Source organism: Littorina saxatilis, linkage group LG13 (assembly GCF_037325665.1).
Source record: "Littorina saxatilis isolate snail1 linkage group LG13, US_GU_Lsax_2.0, whole genome shotgun sequence".
NCBI lineage: Eukaryota > Metazoa > Mollusca > Gastropoda > Littorinimorpha > Littorinidae > Littorina > Littorina saxatilis.
The window spans coordinates 30,241,354-30,261,523 of NC_090257.1; the positions used below are offsets into that span (position 1 = coordinate 30,241,354).

At 41.5% G+C, this 20,170-nt stretch overlaps 1 protein-coding gene across 1 annotated transcript; it reads right to left on the reverse strand.

The window, feature by feature from the left end:
* Positions 1 to 5,862: 5,862 nt before the first annotated feature.
* LOC138945991 (tyrosyl-DNA phosphodiesterase 2-like) lies at positions 5,863 to 19,335 on the reverse strand. The gene is made up of 6 exons (XM_070317526.1): positions 19,017 to 19,335; positions 16,319 to 16,425; positions 12,714 to 12,851; positions 12,060 to 12,279; positions 11,289 to 11,459; positions 5,863 to 10,609 (listed from the first exon to the last, which is right to left on the reverse strand). Exons 1-6 carry the CDS (start codon positions 19,167 to 19,169, stop codon positions 10,130 to 10,132), a joined length of 1,269 nt encoding a protein of 422 aa, XP_070173627.1. The 5' UTR covers positions 19,170 to 19,335; the 3' UTR covers positions 5,863 to 10,129.
* Positions 19,336 to 20,170: the final 835 nt, after the last annotated feature.

A 20,170-nucleotide genomic window follows, 5' to 3' on the forward strand; every position in this document is an offset into this window, starting at 1 on the left:
TCCACACAGTGACACCTTGAAGGGTTAAAATCCTCCCTCTTTCCACACAGTGACACCTTGAAGGGTTAAAATCCTCCCTCTTTCCACACAGTGACACCTTGAAGGGTTAAAATCCTCCCTCTTTCTACACAGTGACACCTTGAAGGGTTAAAATCCTCCCTCTTTCTACACAGTGACACCTTGAAGGGTTAAAATCCTCCCTCTTTCTACACAGTGACACCTTGAAGGGTTAAAATCCTCCCTCTTTCCACACAGTGACACCTTGAAGGGTTAAAATCCTCCCTCTTTCTACACCGTGACACCTTGAAGGGTTAAAATCCTCCCTCTTTCCACACAGTGACACCTTGAAGGGTTAAAATCCTCCCTCTTTCCACACAGTGACACCTTGAAGGGTTAACATCCTCCCTCTTTCCACACAGTGACACCTTGAAGGGTTAACATCCTCCCTCTTTCCACACAGTGACACCTTGAAGGGTTAAAATCCTCCCTCTTTCCACACAGTGACACCTTGAAGGGTTAACATCCTCCCTCTTTCCACACAGTGACACCTTGAAGGGTTAACATCCTCCCTCTTTCCACACAGTGACACCTTGAAGGGTTAACATCCTCCCTCTTTCCACACAGTGACACCTTGAAGGGTTAACATCCTCCCTCTTTCCACACAGTGACACCTTGAAGGGTTAAAATCCTCCCTCTTTCCACACAGTGACACCTTGAAGGGTTAACATCCTCCCTCTTTCCACACAGTGACACCTTGAAGGGTTAAAATCCTCCCTCTTTCCACACAGTGACACCTTGAAGAGTTAACATCCTCCCTCTTTCCACACAGTGACACCTTGAAGGGTTAACATCCTCCCTCTTTCCACACAGTGACACCTTGAAGGGTTAAAATCCTCCCTCTTTCTACACAGTGACACCTTGAAGGGTTAAAATCCTCCCTCTTTCCACACAGTGACACCTTGAAGGGTTAAAATCCTCCCTCTTTCTACACCGTGACACCTTGAAGGGTTAAAATCCTCCCTCTTTCCACACAGTGACACCTTGAAGGGTTAACATCCTCCCTCTTTCCACACAGTGACACCTTGAAGGGTTAACATCCTCCCTCTTTCCACACAGTGACACCTTGAAGGGTTAACATCCTCCCTCTTTCCACACAGTGACACCTTGAAGGGTTAACATCCTCCCTCTTTCTACACCGTGACACCTTCAAGGGTTAAAATCCTTCCCCTTTAGATGATTGTGTACGTAACTGTACATGCACATGCTTCCGTTTCGAAGTGTACATTAAAACGGATCAGCCTGGCTTCTTCCTTGTTGTGCAGACTTTGTGTGTATGTGCATTAGTTTGACTGACAAATTAGTGTCATAATAAATTCGGCAAAGAATCTCCAATCCACTCTAGAAGCAGCCAGGCTTCTGAGTTTTGGCATGCGTCCACGTAAATCATCTCATCTGTAGAGGTGCAGTTGATCGGGAAAAACAAGGAATAATGTATCTTTAAGACGCATCAAACCTGTTTGATAACATATCATATTATTTTGGGGGAATGTTTTATTGTTCTGAGAATTACTCAAAGTAAACGGTCTATAATTTCATCGCCTGTGATGTAAAAGATTGAGACATGAAATGCATACATAGTATCCTTTCCCTCTGTTTTTTTTTTTAACCTTTTTCCTTTAATACTACTTTCTTTCTTTTTCTTCAAGAAAAGGCTTTTAAAAAATAGATATTAGTTGACACTTTATTTAATTTGTTAGAGTAGGTTAGCTATTAAACTTACTTGACTTGCAATCTTATAGATATTGAAAGGCTTTGTGTACTCCATTGTATGTTAAGAAACAGATACAAGAAATTTAAAACACTCTGAAGAAAATATTAATACTGAACTGTATTCATTTTTATTATATTTGAAAATGTTTGTTTAGCGCCAGCAGAAAAGCGCCTCGGTTAATAATGTCGCAATGTACAGAAACTGTAGTTTTGAACAATGTTGCTAAGCATGGTTTGTGTTACATTTTCATATTCTCATTTCAGAAGATATTATAAAAGTTAGACTGTTGAAAGAATGCTGATACGCTTAATTTTTATTTCGCAGGTTTGTTGAATGCAAAAGAGTCGGAAGCTCTTGCGGCAAAACCTTTTTACACTTTATTCCAAGTCACACGGGTATTTGATGGACTTTTTTTATCTATGCCTATACAATTTTGCCAGGAAAGACCCTTTTGTCAATCATGGGATCTTTAACGTGCACACCCCAATGTAGTGTACACGAAGGGACCTCGGTTTTTTGTCTCATCCGAAAGACTAGCACTTGAACCCACCACCTAGGTTAGGAAAGGGGGGAGAAAATTGCGGCCTGACCCAGGCCTCAACACGCAACCTCTCGCTTCCGAGCGCAAGTGCGTTACCACTCGGCCACCCAGTCCTGATGATACTAATGATAATTAGTATAGACTTTATATGGCCTGACCAAACAGATCTGAGGACCAAAATGTGGGGAGCACTGGAGGACCTGGAAAGAACGTCCATGTTCATGGCATCCTCCGGATTCCGAGCCTGACACAACCGTCGTACGAAGAAGAAGAAGAAGCAGTATCTAGACTTTATGATCAGCACTGAGCCTGACATTACAAAAAAAACTATGCTTGCGGATTGTTTTTATTTATTTTTTATTTTGAATTTTATAGCAAGAAAGTATCCGCTTTGGAGATGTTTTCTTCAGTGTTTAAAGGTCATTTGCTGTGCTTAATCTGCTTTGAAATGATTTGTAAAGAAGCTAATTGATTAAATCTAAATGTTATCTGAAAACATGCAGTTATCATAGAAAAGGCTCTTCTGTGACACAGTCATGCATCTATTCATCATCGTGTTTTATTCAGTTCTTGTGAATGTGCATTTGTTAGGTCAAACAAAAACTATGTGATTCAGGAATTCAAACATCTAGTCTAGCGAGAGTTTGCTCATTCCATGTTGTACAGGGTCAGATCGCACTGCATGACTTTAAAGTGTAAACAAAGGCAATGTCCATTGGAGACAATACCGTACCAAAAGACTACCCAAAACAACGTTTTCGCTTTGAATAATTGCACGGGCATTCATGCAAGCACTTATAATACATGCTAAGGCAATCCTCGTGTGCGCAGGTGTGATATATTACAACCTTAAACTCAGTGAACTCTATAGCTCTACTCCAATCTGTACTCTATAGTGATCTGTGTAATATCTCCGCTCACAAGAGCCAACAGTTTGATGAAATGAAGAGAGTCTGTGCGTGGACAAATCTTGGAGCAATTAGGGACAGTTTGGGTCAATAGTACCCGCCTTTAAATAAAGTCCCTATCTTACAGGTATTAAAACTGTAAGCTTTGTCAGACCTACACTTACTTTTGTGTAAAGATAGCCATTGGTGCAATTTTTTTCTTCACATAATTGTTTTGTATTTATTTTTCACATGCTAATAAATCCTGGTCAGATTCGAGTTCCTGAAAGGATGGCCGAGTGGTAAAGTGCACTTGCCTCGGAACCGAGAGGTTGCGAGTTCGACCCTGGGTCGGGGCGTAAGCATTTTTCTTCCCTTTCCTAGCCCAGGTGGTGGGTTCAAGTGCAAGTCTTTCGGATGAGTCGAAAAACCGAGGTCCCTTCGTGTACACTACATTGGGGTGTGCACGTTAAAGATCCCACGATTGACAAAAGGGTCTTTCCTGGCCAAAAAAAATGTATAGGCATAGATAAAAAAAAAAAAAAGTCCAAATACCCGTGTGACTTTGAATAATAGGCCGTGAAAAGAAAAATATTCGCCGTAATGGCTTGAGATTTACTGGCCGATGTGAATGCGTGATATATTGTGTAAAAAATTCCATCATACGGCAGATATTAATATGTAAAGCGCTTAGAGAACGTCAAGCGCTATATAAATCTCCCATATAAATTGTACGCAGCCTTGTGTACAGTCACTTCTCCCCGAGTGCTTTGGGAGCTAGTTCTGTGGCCACTGGGAGACCTGTCTGTTAGGTTTCTCTTGACCTTTTTTCTACGAAAAATTTAACTTCTTGTGTTTTGTTGGTTGTTTGGTATTTGTTTTGTGTTTTTATCAAGAAATCACAATCGGCATTGTCGTGTTAGCTTACATTTTGTCCATTACACTTTGCTCGTTGTTGAATGCCAGTTTCCCGCAGTGGGGCACTGCGGTTATGAAATTAAAGGCCCCTCCTGTTTTTGGAACCGCAGGAGCTTTCTAGTTTGCTGTTAGGTAGATTTTTGGTTCCTCTTTCCTGTCATGCTCTCTTTTTCTTCATGAATTCTTTTCTTTTTTCTGCCTTCTTGCTCATTCACCTGTATTTTTTCCAAAAATCTCTTCTCTTGCCGCTTGTCTCGCGATTCATGTATAGTTTAATCTGTTAGTGTTCTGATGTAAGTCCAGCAGTAGATAGGTTAAGCCTATTTTAACATACTGGAAACTGGTAATCTTCCAGTAGGTATTAATTTAGTTTTACTAAAGCCTGCTGGGACACAAGTAATGGGTTAGTGCATTTGTAAACAGGAATCGCTTGACAAGTGGTCCCCTTCATCCCCCCCTTCCTCGTCCTGATATGGCTCTGCGTAGTCGGCTGGACGTTAAGCAACAAATAAACAAACAAACAAACAGATTGTCAAGGTCGAAGCTTTCATTACAGAGTACATGTACATTCATTCTTGATCACCAAAAGGTGTGTCTGAGTTAGCTTGTCATGGTAATGGTGTACCTGGTGATAAAGAAAAGGCATTTATATGGCAATTCAAAAGAGTTTTCCGTGTCACTCTTTGTTTATGCTTCTCACATATGTTTGCAACTTATGAAACAAATTGATGTTGATAGACTCCACTGTACGTTATAACTGTTCAATTTTATACTTCTCACGTATGTTTGCAACTTATGAAACAAATTGATGTTGATAGACTCCACTGTACGTTATAACTGTTCATTAAATTACATATTCTTACTCAACTCACATAGATAGCAATAACTTCGTTTGGTTGCTAAGACATTGAAGCACCGTTCATGAACTTTTACTTGCGGGATATCGCAAGTTCTCGTATGGATGGAACATTTGGCCTGCCAGCCATGGTGGCTGCGAGACAGATGCTTTCTCGTTGTTAACTGTGAGTATATATTTTACCCACCACCTAGATTAGCAATCTGCTATCTATGTGAGTTGAGTAAGAATATGTAATTTAATATAAAATTTCAAAAATAAATTTTCATTTAATTAATATACTTACCAACTCACATACTGAATTCCCTCCCAGCCTTCCCCGCAAATTATTTAAAGGGATATGGGTTTCAGAACGGAATGAGTATTACCGGTATACGGCTTGCGCATGCGCGGGCGCCGGTAGGGGAGATAACTGCCGCGACCCATGCCTTATATGGCCGGTGGTTGTTTTTCTTAAGAGTTATCTCCCCATGTAACCATGTAAGAGTGCTTCAATGTCTTAGCAACCAAACAAAGTTATTGCTATCTATGTGAGTTGGTAAGTATATTAATTAAATGAAAATTTATTTTTGAAATTTTATAATTTTATACTTCTCACGTATGTTTGCAACTTATGAAACAAATTGATGTTGATACTGATAGACTCCACTGTACGTTATAACTGTTCAATTTTGTGCTTCTCACGTATGTTTGCAACTTATGAAACAAATTGATGTTGATAGACTCCACTGTACGTTATAACTGTTCAATTTTTGTGAACAGGGCACACCTTTACATTGTATTTGTCACCGTGCCTTGACTTTTTCCCACTAGGAGCGTCGAAGAAATTCAGACAACACGTCCATGTTTGTGCTAAGCAGGATTTGTTTCTTTCTCTCAATTTTCTTCACAGGTTTTTGTGTCCTGTGAACATTTCACAATGTATTTTCATCAAATATTTTATAATGCAGACTTCTGTCAGTCTCGTGTTCCTTTTCTTTTAAAATAAAGTATTTTCTGAATTTGTAAGTTTTCACAACATTGCATGATATTCTTTGCGAGTAAAGAAATAACATTTTAAGTACAACCACACAAGGCTTTTGGAACATTTGAGAAAATTTGCCCGACTGTGTGTGTGTGTGTGTGTGTGTGTGTGTACACTTACATATGTTTGTCACAAAACTTCACAAACATCAGCATTCGACATGTATGACTGTATCTAATGTTACATAGCTTGACGTCAAAATGAAATCTTGTTGGGTAGCTGAACATCAAAACACAAGTTCCTGTTAAGGAGGCATCTATCTTGGGTTTCTCTCTGGCGAACACAGAAAGGTAACACGTGAGACGAGCAGCTAAATGTCTATTTTATGCTAGCTAAGTGAAGCTTAGGCATAACAGCTTTTACTGTAATTTTAAGGACTTGGACCGAGGAAACCACTTTAGAATCTCTCCTAATAACCCCAGTGTAATCTTTAGGGTCTGATTGTATCATGCACAAGAAGATTTTAGGAAATAACTCTGTCAGGGTTTGTATGGGTTGTGAAAGAGTGAATACCCTTGCTTTTCACTGACAAACAACTTCACACGTGCTCCTGTCCACATGTTTCTGACACCCATCGCTAGTGATTGGCCCCTCGAATGTTTGTCCGAGTAAAATGCAAGGCAGGCATGGGAATTGAAAATTGTAAAAAAAGGCGGAAAATTTATAACTGAAGACGCGAAGTGTCAAGTTGACAGCGCAAAGCGCCTAGCCTTACTAGGGGGGTCCGGGGGCATGCCCCCTCGGAAATTTTTTTTCTCCAAAGAACCCAGATGGTGCAATCTGGTGTCATCTAAGCTCCAAGTTTGCCATTAAATTCTGTTTTTAGAATCAGAGTTTTTAGTACAAAAATGTACCAATTTTTGCTTCTTTGAAGAAAAAAAATATATACATGTATTATATGGTTTAAATTTGTAAAAAAAAAAATTGATCTGTTGAGACAAACAGGAAAATGTAACTTGTAACACAATCTGTGCAATCTGGTTTACTTTCAAACATAAAAGTTCAATAACTGAGGCGGGCGGTAGCAGTGCGTGAACAAAGTACGGAAAGTTTTCGAGGGCTTTTGCGCAAAGGCCAAAGTAACCGGTGCTTTTTTTGTGTGCCTCCCCCTTTTATTTTTTCGCCGGACACTTTTGCATTTTCGGCGGAACAAAAAAAAAATTCGGCGGACAATTCCCATGCCTGGCAAGGGTATTCACTCTTTCACAACCCATACAAACCTGACAGTTATTTTCGGTATTTGTCTATTTTATAACCCATGATCAATAACTGAATGCATAGATTGTATGCTTCAATTTTCAGGGAAAACAGGGACTAAGCACTCTTAAAAGCTTTCTTGTTGCAGAGAATGTCACTTTTACTGCACAGTCTATGCTGAACTCCTAGACTACAAGATTTATCCCCCCTCCAATTAAATAAACAAATAACACACACACATACACACCAAAAAAATGAAACAATACACATAACTAACATGAATTGGTCCAACAGACTTGTGGGTGTTTTTCTTCATCTATAAGGTTCTCATGTTGCATTCTCTCCTTAGATCTGTTGATAATAAATCATCCACAAAACACAAGCTGGCAGTATGAAAATAACAAGAGAATTTCTTGTTATCGTTTATTATTTTCTATTTTCAACAATTGTTCAAAGACAGGTGCACATGTATGTGTGTCATTAGTCAGCAAGCATAAAGTGACTAACACATTCACACTGGTTTTAGGCAGTGAAAGTGCAGGCCTGGGAACCCCTGTTTTGCACTTGGAGTATTCTCAAACAAACTTGGTGTTTTGTCCAGAAAAATAAGCATTTGAACAGCCATGATTCAACCATGCTGCAAGTGTTCATCGCACCGTTAGTTTTCCAATACATTTAAAACAAATGCTTCTTTCCATGTTTATTGACAAAAATTGTAACCATGTGTCAACACACTGGATCGGCATCGGGACGCACTAATGAAGAAAAGTAGTCTAGGAATTGTTCTCGTCGTATTTTTTTCCCACTGACCGTACTGATCGTATTCTAGACAATCAAGCGTACTGAATACGGCGAAATCGTATGGGTTCCCACGTCTGATAGTGATACTTAACTTATTTACAAAACCATGGCACTTTAAAGACCAACAATCACCTCTATAATTATGTACTTGATAATTCAGCTGAATATAAATTTCACTCAAAAGTATCTGACAACTGCGTGCTTTTAAAGAGCGCACTGGGACTGGCTACCAACTGCTGCCAGACCCTACTCTGCTTGCATTAAGTCATACTGCCAGCAACTCTGAAGCAGAAAAAGAGGAGCAAATGCCCATGCGACTCACCTATGCCATACATAATATGAATCAGAAATAAATTATCTGCTGTCCTGGCTCAACAAACGTTCTAGAAAATGATAACTTCCAACTGATTTACTCAAAATAGACCCGAATGTAACCTTGCAATCTGAATAGGACCAACCGGATTTGGACCATGTCAGGGTCATTACACACAAGAAGCATGTGAAGTTTTAACAAGAAGAGCAAACGCTCGATCGAGTCACTTTCGCAGTTCTGAATATTATATGAGGCATCAGATGGACAGGAAGAAATTGCTATTCACAACACAATGCATACCTGAAGCATACCTGTGACCTTGAAAAAGGTCAAAGGTCACCAAAGCAGACGTCAAAGTGTAGAGGTCACTGGGAGTCACGTTCACATAAAATTTGAGCCCGGTCACTTTTATAGTTTCCGAGAAAAGCCCAACGTTAAGTTGTGTGTTGCCGAACAGAAAAGGCTAGTTATCTCCCTTGTTTTTCTGATAACGTTCGTAAAAGGCTACAGATGTAAATACTTTGATGTAAAGAATAATCCTACAAAGTTTCAATCACATCCGATGAACTTTGTCAAAGATATAAAATGTCTAATTTTTCCTTTGACGCTGACCTGTGACCTTGAAAAAGGTCAAAGGTCAACGAAACCATCGTTAAAGTGTAGAGGTCATTGGAGGTCACGACTAAACAAAATATGAGCCCGATCGCTTTGATAGTTTCCGAGAAAAGTCCAACGTTAAGGTGGTGTCTACGGACGGCCGGCCGGACGGCCGGCCGGACGGCCGGACGGACGGCCGGCCGGCCGGACAGACTAACACTGACCGATTACATAGAGTCACTTTTTCTCAAGTGACTCAAAAATGTTGAAGAAAAGTGTTTTCATTTTTATGACCTGAACCTGTACCGACTGCGACCTTGAAATTTAATGAGGGTCAACCAGCCCACAGTCATGGCATCAAGCCATAGGAGTGTGTGGAGTGTCAAAGCTCTAGCTTTAAAAAAAACAGAGAACAAGTTCTTGAATGCACACTTTGGCACAGTATTCCCAGCTCATTTATACTGGCATGGCACTTTGTCTAAATCAGCTTTTACATGGCTTCTTTTTTGAATTGCAAACCACAAAGCCCCCACCCCGCCCCTTCTCTGATACTAGCAAGCCCCCTTTAAAGACATAACAAACTGAGAACATTGGATCTCAAAGGAGAGGAACTTTTAAACAGAAGGTACATTAAAACAGGGAGCCACTACACGGGGGCTCCATAAAGAGCCACTACACGGGGGCTCCATAAGGAGCCACTACACGGGGGCTCCATAAGGAGCCACTACACGGGGGCTCCACAAGGAGCCACTACACGGGGGCTCCATAAGGAGCCACTACGCGGGGGCTCCATAAGGAGCCACTACGCGGGGGCTCCATAAGGAGCCACTACGCGGGGGCTCCATAAGGAGCCACTACGCGGGGGCTCCATAAATTGTACAAAACACATTCTGCCAATAAGACAAAAATGACACTTGAAGACAGAGGACTACAACAAAATGTACAACTCTACAACAGGCCTAAAAGGCAGACAGAACAGGGAGAGCGCTCTTGTCTTCACTTTGTGACAAAAATTCTACCTTCAAGCCAAGCATGGCCTACCATACTACCCACGCCTCATCAAACAATACATGTAACAACAGTAAAAACAACACAAAGTCAAATTTCCAACCATCACTCAAAGGAATCTACTGCTTTGTGTTAACATCTCCACTGCTTTGTGCTTGCAACACTGAAGGTTATCTCAAGGTCACTTTACTGCCTGAGTCACACTAACTAGCTGCATCAGTCCTTGGGTCTTTTGGCTGGGGGTGGGCCCTCGCTGGGCTGAGCCTCAGGGTTCCCCGACTTTTTGCCAGAGGATGCTGGAGCATCTGAAGACTTTGAATTCTCAGGCTTTAATGATGATGACTTAGCTTGCGACTCTTCAGCCTCTTTCGCAGACAGAGCTCCAAAGGGCCTTGAATCTCCCGATCCTGACAGAATGTCAAAGTGAGCCAAGATTCCCCAGTGGTCGCTAGGGAAACGGTGCACGTCGGGTACCCTCTGAAGCCCGACCAGCTCAAAGTAGACGGGCTTGAGCTTGGCTGGTGGTGAGCACTGTCGCAGGTAGAGGCGGTCGAAGCGCAGCCTGGTCCGCCATTTGCCGTCGGTGGCCAGGTTGTCGTTGCGGTAGGTGTCCCAGGTGTAGCGCGCCTCCTTGCGGCTGCCGGTCTCCTCCCACACGTCCACGATGCCCTCTGGCAGCCCCCCTATGCTCTCCAGCTGAAACAGCAAGAAATAATAATAATAAGGGTACATGTACTTATATGGCGCAAATCCTAATATAGTTCTAAGCGCCTTACAATCAATCTTCATTATAATAATGTTCATTACAGCAACAATACATGTTTCAAGAATCTTCAAATAAATAAAAACACAATCACGTACACAATGCACATTCAAATAAATCGATTTTTATCAACTACAATCACAAATCAGACATAATAGTTTTAAATACAGTCATAATACTTGTCGATAATCACCACCCAAAGGACCAACAAAAAGCGGTTGTTATAAAAAGGTGGTTACTATAGAAAGGTGAATTATTCAACAACGTAAACTTGTTGGGTATCCTTTGGGGGCTTCATAATCCGCAGGTGATCATCGTCAAGAGGTGGTCGTCAGAGCTGGTTTGACTGTATCATTAACAATCTACTTCTGTGACAACTGACACAGGGAGTAACTCCGTCAATTTCAAACTTGAAAAAAATCGTAGTCAAAGAACCACTGCTAGTTTCCAAATTCATTTACACTCAAATCTTGCAGGCAGCTGGTAAAAATTGAAACATATATGTGTCATAGCTAGCATTGTGTATAGCAGACGTTATGAGATCTGCATATGGGTTCTCAAAACTTGACTAAATGGTATCAGGATCAGTTCAAAAACCATGAACACGCCCACCTCTTTGTCTCGCAGATTGAGATCCCCTCCAAAGAGCACAGTGCGTTCAGTGGACGCGTCCTTCATGCGGTTGAGCCCGATCCCCAGCTGTCGTTTACGCTCCCCTGCGTGTGACTTGGTGCTCTCCAGGTGTGATGTCATCAGCGTCATGGGAACACCCTTCACCGTGCTCTGCACATCATGCAATACATGATATTTTTAACGGAAAATGTCGCCATTTTGTACAGTGGAACCCCCCTTTTAAGACCTCTCAAAATCTGACAAAATCAGGTCTTAACAAGGAGGGAGTCTGAAAATGGGGGTAAATTTACAGAGGTTATGAACAAAAAATCTGAGAAAACAGGGTCTTAAAATGGAGGGAGTCTGAAATTGGGCGGTTTTAAAAGGGGGTGCCACTGTAACAGCCCTGTCACCATTTTATTTACTTGTCAAATAAAAGAATGGAAGAGTTATCTTTCGTATCTTTTAATGAGTGAATGCTTTCATTTATAAAACATTGAATTGATCTCACGGTTAAAAAAATACAAGTATGGAGTTAAAGACCGAATAACATTTGTCTACTTCGGCTATGTCCTTTCAGAGCGCCATTTTTTTAAAGTGTCACATACCAGAAGAACCATTGGCGAAGACTGTACCACAAAGGATTCCGGACTGTTTGAGAAATAGATGCTGCTTACGAAAAAAATATATGCCGAGCTTCAAGCGGCATAAATCTGCCGAACGGTCATGTAGCAGTGACAGTTATTTCCTACCATCGTCAATTCTACTCACATTGACGACCAGCAGGTTGCGCCCCATGGTACTGGAGAAGTAGGGAACAGTCTCAAAGTCGTCCAGATGCGTGTGTTGCTTGTGTAGCAGAATGGCTGTGTAGTATCCCTCCTTGCTGCTAGTGCCACCGCTGATTATCTTGTAGTCTGTCAGACTCTCACGCAACACGCTCTCACTGTTTGCAACCACCTCTTGCAGCAAGGCCACCTCCACTTTCTCTCTGAAAAGAGACAGAAGTATTGTGTCAGAGAGTATATTATCCCAACCCACACTTTGCATTTTCTACAAAAGGTGACAGAAAGAATGCACAAGCATTGTGTCAGAGAGTACATTATACCTACCCATTTTCTCCGAAAGGAGACAGACAAACGCACGTTCATCGTCTCAGACTGTACATAATCCCCACCCCACCAAACACTTTACATTTTCTCAGAAAGGAAAGGAGACTGAAGAAAACGCATAATTTCCTGAATCCAATTTATCTCTGAAACTTGAAAGGGGAAAAAAATACGCACACTATCTCAGATATTACATTACCCCCACTTCTCCGAGAGAAGACAGAAAAAGGACAGTATCTACCGAAAACATTTCCACTTTTTCTCTAAAAGCAAACACACACAAAAGCACTTATCACAGGATAAAAATTTAACTCACGCTTTGATAGTGTTGATTACAGCTCTAGTGCGTTGTTTCAGGTTTGCAGTGTCAAGGCCATCGATGTTCCAGGACATGACGCGAACACGATGAGGCTGGACATCAGGTACCTTGGTTTCGCTGCCCTCCCCTGATCCCCTGGAACAGACATACAGACTATGTACATAGTTAATTAATCATTCTCTTGAAGGAGCTTGTTGGTTTGTTTGTTTGTTTGCTTAACGCCCAGCCGACCACGAAGGGCCATATCAGGGCGGTGCTGCTTTGACATATAACGAGCGCCACACACAAGACAGAAGTCGCAGCACAGGCTTCATGTCTCACCCAGTCACATTATTCTGACACCGGACCAACCAGTCTTAGCACTAACCCCATAATGCCAGACGCCAGGCGGAGCAGCCACTAGATTGCCAATTTTAAAGTCTTAGGTATGACCCGGCCGGGGTTCGAACCCACGACCTCCCGATCACGGAGCGGATGCCTTACCACTAGGCCAACCGTGCCGGTAGGAGCTTGTTGGTACGGATGAACCCCTCTTTAAAGTCCCCCCAATTTAAGACTTCCTCCCTCTTAAGACCTTAGATCTTTGGATTTCCTATTCATAACCTCTGTAAATGTACCCCCATTTTAAGACTCCCTCCTTTTTAAGACCTGATTTCCCCAGATTTTTGGAGGTCTTAAAAGGGGGGTTCCACTGTAGTACAACTAGTGAAATGTTGTGCCCTCCGCTGGAACATACATACGGACTATGTACATAGTTAGTTAACTAATTGTTCTCTTGAAAGAGCTTGCTGGTACTACAACTAGTGACATTTTGTGCCCTCCGCTGGAACATACGGACTATGTACCTAGTTAGTTCATTAATTGTTCTCTTGAAAGAGCTTGTTGGTAGTACAACTAGTGAAATTTTGTGCCCTCCGCTGGAACATACGGACTATGTACATAGTTAGTTCATTAATTGTTCTCTTGAAAGAGCTTGCTGGTACTACAACTAGTGACATTTTGTGCCCTCCGCTGGAACATACATACAGACTATGTACATAGTTAGTTCATTAATTGTTCTCTTGAAAGAGCTTGCTGGTACTACAACTAGTGACATTTTGTGCCCTCCGCTGGAACATACATACAGACTATGTACATAGTTAGTTCAGTAATTGTTCTCTTGAAAGAGCTTGCTGGTAGTACAACTAGTGAAATGTTGTGCCCTCCGCTGGAACATACATACAGACTATGTACATAGTTAGTTCATTAATTGTTCTCTTGAAAGAGCTTGCTGGTACTACAACTAGTGACATTTTGTGCCCTCCGCTGGAACATACATACAGACTATGTACATAGTTAGTTCAGTAATTGTTCTCTTGAAAGAGCTTGCTGGTACTACAACTAGTGACATTTTGTGCCCTCCGCTGGAACATACATACAGACTATGTACATAGTTAGTTCAGTAATTGTTCTCTTGAAAGAGCTTGCTGGTAGTACAACTAGTGACATTTTGTGCCCTCCGCTGGAACATACATACAGACTATGTACATAGTTAGTTCATTAATTGTTCTCTTGAAAGAGCTTGCTGGTAGTACAACTAGTGACATTTTGTGCCCTCCGCTGGAACATACATACAGACTATGTACATAGTTAGTTCAGTAATTGTTCTCTTGAAAGAGCTTGCTGGTAGTACAACTAGTGACATTTTGTGCCCTCCGCTGGAACATACATACAGACTATGTACATAGTTAGTTCAGTAATTGTTCTCTTGAAAGAGCTTGCTGGTACTACAACTAGTGACATTTTGTGCCCTCCGCTGGAACATACATACAGACTATGTACATAGTTAGTTCATTAATTGTTCTCTTGAAAGAGCTTGCTGGTAGTACAACTAGTGAAATTTTGTGCCCTCCACTGGAACATACGGACTATGTACATAGTTAGTTCATTAATTGTTCTCTTGAAAGAGCTTGCTGGTAGTACAACTAGTGACATTTTGTGCCCTCCGCTGAAACATACAGACTATGTACATAGTTAGTTAACTAATTGTTCTCTTGAAAGAGCTTGCTGGTAGTACAACTAGTGAAATGTTGTGCCCTCCGCTGGAACATACATACAGACTATGTACATAGTTAGTTAACTAATTGTTCTCTTGAAAGAGCTTGCTGGTAGTACAACTAGTGAAATGTTGTGCCCTCCGCTGGAACATACGGACTATGTACATAGTTAGTTCATTAATTGTTCTCTTGAAAGAGCTTGCTGGTACTACAACTAGTGACATTTTGTGCCCTCCGCTGGAACATACATACAGACTATGTACATAGTTAGTTCAGTAATTGTTCTCTTGAAAGAGCTTGCTGGTAGTACAACTAGTGAAATTTTGTGCCCTCCGCTGGAACATACAGACTATGTACATAGTTAGTTAACTAATTGTTCGAACCGGCACGGTTGGCCTAGTGGTAAGGCGTCCGCCCCGTGATCGGGAGGTCGTGGGTTCGAACCCCGGCCGGGTCATACCTAAGACTTTAAAATTGGCAATCTAGTGGCTGCTCCGCCTGGCGTCTGGCATTATGGGGTTAGTGCTGGGACTGGTTGGTCCGGTGTCAGAATAATGTGACTGGGTGAGACATGAAGCCTGTGCTGTGACTTCTGTCTTGTGTGTGGCGCACGTTAAATGTCAAAGCAGCACCGCCCTGATATGGCCCTTCGTGGTCGGCTGGGCGTTAAGCAAACAAACAAACAAACAAAAAACTAATTGTTCTCTTGAAAGAGCTTGCTTGTACTACAACTAGTGAAATGTGCCCTCCGCTGGAACATACAGACTATGTACATAGTTAGTTAACTAATTGTTCTCTTGAAAGAGCTTGCTGGTACTACAACTAGTGTCATTTTGCTGCCCTTCCCTGATCCCCTTCAACATACATACAGACTATGTACATAGTTAGTTAACTAATTGTTCTCTTGAAAGAGCTCGCTGGTACTACAACTAGTGAAATGTTGTGCCCTCCGCTGGAACATACAGACTATGTACATAGTTAGTTAACTAATTGTTCTCTTGAAAGAGCTTGCTGGTACTACAACTAGTGACATTTTGCAGCCCTCCCCTGATCCCCTTCAACATACATACAGACTATGTACATAGTTAGTTTTAAATGAATTGTTCTCTTGAAAATGAAAGAGCTTGCTGGTACTACAACTCGTGATATTTTGTGCCCTCCCCTGAAACATACATACAGACTATGTACATAGTTAACTAATTGTTCTCTTGAAAGAGCTTGCTGGTACTACAACTAGTGTCATTTTGCTGCCCTCCCCTGATCCCCTTCAACATACATACAGACTAAAACTTATGTAAATAGTTAGTTTTAAATGAATTGTTCTCTTGAAAGAGCTTGCTGGTAGTACAACTAGTGAAACTTTGGGTCTTTCTGCAGCGACACAATTTTTAAGTGTGAGTGTGTGCGTGTGCGTGTGTGTGTGTGTGTGTGTGCGCATGCGTGTGAATGTGATGGGGAAGGAGGGCCCCTCCTGTAACCAGTAACCTGCAATGTACGAATAGATTTCCTCTGACCCAAGGGTGTCCGTTCATGAGAGGGACTGCTGTACTATAAAGGATAACTTACATCGACTGAGCGGCTGCAAGGGGGTCTTCAGCTGCATTCAAGGTCGGGTACTCCTGCATACTCTCCCCATAGCCTGGGTTCTGTGCAAAGAAGGCGTCCAGAGCTCTCTGCACAAACAGCAACATTTGTTTCACCAAGGATGACCAAATCTCAAAATTTTAACTCGCCTAGCTGCGAGAAAGTCACTAGTGAACTTCCTGCATCTGCAGTGTTTATATGGCTTTAACACTCGATAGAAAACACAAAAGTTTTGAATTTGACTAGAATTTTCACAGGCCAGCCAGGCGGTTTCTGCTAGCCCGGCGGATTTTTCACTCGCCCCTGGCGATCGGACGGACAATTTGTCCATCTCTGTTCACATAACATTTTCGGGGGGGTTCGTGAGGGTAAGGGTGTGCTGAAGATTTATATGCTTGCATTTTTTCTTCAGAATCCATCTGGCTACCCAAAGTCGCCCATTCTGAGTCTGAAATACATAAAATGCATCAGCTTCCATGAATACCTCTACCCTCTCTCTGGACTTGAACATTGGTTGAGGCCTGTGAGGGCCTGGACACAGTTTTATTAGTGATGCACACAAAAACAAACCAAACAGGTGACAATGTGTGATGATAAAAAGTCTATAGTCGATGACACAATCTGACCGAGTAATAGTTTGATGGCAGATTTTGCAAGGGAGCGCCCAGTCTACTCTTGAGACTGTTGACTATGAGCAGTGACCACAGTCTGACAGATTGTTCCACAGGTTTACAACCCGATAGCTAAAAATGTTTTGTTTTTGTTAATCCATGTACTTATTTATGTCACCCATTTCCTCCTGTGCTCTAACTTATAGGAACAGGTTTCTCTCGCCTTTCTGGGTATTGTTTGTCTTGGTAAGGATGCAATCAGTTTGGTAGCTTGAAGCTGCACATGTTAAATGTTGCTGCAGTTTTCTGGAAAAGGCTGCCACGCAGAGTGCCCATGCTCACTAACTCTAAAATGGGGCGCACCAGACTTTTTTTTTATTGTATGTATGCAGCTGCATGAAGAACATGCGGCTATAGATAAGACGTCAGCCCGGCATCTACCAAAATAAACTCTAGACTGAATGCTTCCCTGCAAATTTCAAGATGTACAATTATTTTGAGGGAGAAAAGCATGTCAAAATCTTGATTTTAAAACAGATTTGTGATGAAATTCGATAGATTTGACCCCAAAATTTGATTTATTCTAAAACACATCGAGTGGTTTACTGGTTAAGTCCCTTGAGTGAAACAAAGACAAATTTTGCGTTGAAGAATATGTTTAAATACCATTTTTCATCACGAATAAGACTCCATGGGTGGAATATGACGGATCCAAAGTTTGATCAGCAGCACTTAGGACAGGAATGGGGAGGGGGGGTGTGTGTAGTAAGTATGGAGTTTATGTGATATAAACAAGGCCGGTGTGACGTTTTCATCTTTCGCCGTGGTGATATTTCGATTCTCGGCCTCGTTGATCTAGTATAAACTCTAGTCTACACTGAACAAAAAATCTCCCTTTGATAGTACTGATGAGCGACCTTGTGTACCTTACATTCATGGGGCCAAATTTGTCCAACCAATTTTTGAGTCACTTGAGAAAAAGTGACTCTATGTAATCGGTCAGTGTTAGTCTGTCCGGCCGGCCGTCCGTAGACACCACCTTAACGTTGGACTTTTCTCGGAAACTATCAAAGCGATCCAGCTCATATTTTGTTTAGTCGTGACCTCCAATGACCTCTACACTGTAACGATGGTTTCGTTGACCTTTGACCTTTTTCAAGGTCACAGGTCAGCGTCAAAGGAAAAATTAGACATTTTATATCTTTGACAAAGTTCATCGGATGTGATTGAAACTTTGTAGGATTATTCTTTACATCAAAGTATTTACATCTGTAGCCTTTTACGAACGTTATCAGAAAAACAAGGGAGATAACTAGCCTTTTCTGTTCGGCAACACACAACTTAACGTTGGGCTTTTCTCGGAAACTATAAAAGTGACCGGGCTCAAATTTTATGTGAACGTGACTCCCAGTGACCTCTACACTTTGACGTCTGCTTTGGTGACCTTTGACCTTTTTCAAGGTCACAGGTATGTCTTGAAGGAAAAAAATTGAAATATCATATCTCTGAAACTATTCATCGGATTTGATTCAAACTTTATAGGATTATTCTTTACATCAAATTATTTACATCTGTATTGTGTTGTGAATAGCAATTTCTTCCTGTCCATCTGATGCCTCATATAATATTCAGAACTGCGAAAGTGACTCGATCGAGCGTTTGCTCTTCTTGTTTTTAATTTAACTTAGAAATTTGATTCATCCTAAAATGTTTCCCTTCTTACTCAAGGGACGTAACCACTCGGTACACGTTTTCAAATAAATCGATTTTGGGGGTGAAATCTATTACATTTCACCACCAATTTTCTTTACATGCAAGAAACTGACATGCTTTTCGTCCATAAATAATTTCACTTCTTAATTTTACCAGGAAACAACATTTCAGTCTTGAGTATATATATCGAGGGGGAAATATGTACACAGGCGAAAGATGAAATCGTGACACCGGCTGACGTCCTACAAGGCTACATATTGCTGCATGTCTCTGTCTGTCACAGAGGAAAAGAAACCAACTGTCAACAACATAAGTGCAAAAGGCATGGACGTCTGTCTCTCTCGCTCAGAACTTACGGCCACTATCCACTGTCGATCTTGGAGGAAGAACATAGCTAGAGCTGTGTCGGTTCCTGTGACTTCTGCAAATTTCTGACATCTTTCCTCGCACTCTGCTGCAGAGGGCAAATCGCTCTCCTGCACTTCGCCTTCGCTATCGCCTGAAGACATTCTCTGTGTTTAATTGAAAGCCGTGGGTTTCACGCAAAAAAAAATCTGAATCCAGAAAACGAGCTTCAGTTTCAGGCCGCTTTTGATAGCAGAAGATCTCAGCGTCCGCGGGAAGATGGCCTATTATATCGAACGTTGAGAGTAACGTCCCCTGATAGAAAGCTGCACATGAGTTATGGTTCTTATCTAAAGCAGCTGGAACTGGTTTTCACCCCGCGGATCCAGTTCTGGCAGTGGAATACATAGCAAGCGGGCCTTCGCATGGCCACTGTTATCATTATGACTTTATTCTGCTGGAGAAAAACTGTTTGTTTCTGCAGCATTTCTGCATAATGTCATCTTTCGCAAGAGCAACGGTTTTTTTCTACAGTAAAACAGTTTTACTGCAGTAAAATGATTGAAATCAAGAATGCTGCAGTAAAACGATGATGTTGTTTTACTGGAGACTGAAAACTGTTTACACTTTTTCTTCAGCATTTTGGCATTATTCAGTTATTCTGCAGAAAAACATAAATGCTGGAGAAAAACTGTCCTTTCTGCAGCATTTCTGCATAACAGTGTAATCTTTCGCCGAAGCAACGTGTTTTTCTGAAGCAAAACATTACAGTAGTCCACTTCGTGTTCGATTTGCTTCAGAAATTGTTCACGTTCGGCCACCAGTAGTTGTCAAGTTGAATATCTGAGTAATGCCCTTATGCTACACGCCTTCTGATTGGTACACTGCGGAACAAATTATTATACTATCCCAGCGGGGGGCGACGAATACAAACGCTACTTTACAAGGTCGTTCATTTTTCTCCAGAAAAACGGTCACAGACTATTCTGAAGAAAAAGTTAATCGCAATAATGCTGCAGAAAACCCAAGTAAACATTATGCTTCAGAAAAACTGTTTTACTGCAGTAAAAAACGTTGCTTCGGCGAAAGATGACATTATGCAGAAATCATGCTGCAGAAAAGACAGTTTTTCTCCAGCATTTCGGTTTTTCTCCAGAATAACTGA

Excerpts from the sequence above, each read along its gene's own strand:
- LOC138945991 (XM_070317526.1), bottom strand. The coding sequence starts at position 19,169 with ATGTCTTCAGGCGATAGCGAAGGCGAAGTGCAGGAGAGCGATTTGCCC. Across the intron at positions 12,852-16,318 it reads CTTGCAGCCGCTCAGTCGAT|GGGATCAGGGGAGGGCAGCG; the intron begins GTAAGTTATCCT and ends TGTCTGTTCCAG. Across the intron at positions 10,610-11,288 it reads TCAATCTGCGAGACAAAGAG|CTGGAGAGCATAGGGGGGCT; the intron begins GTGGGCGTGTTC and ends TTGCTGTTTCAG.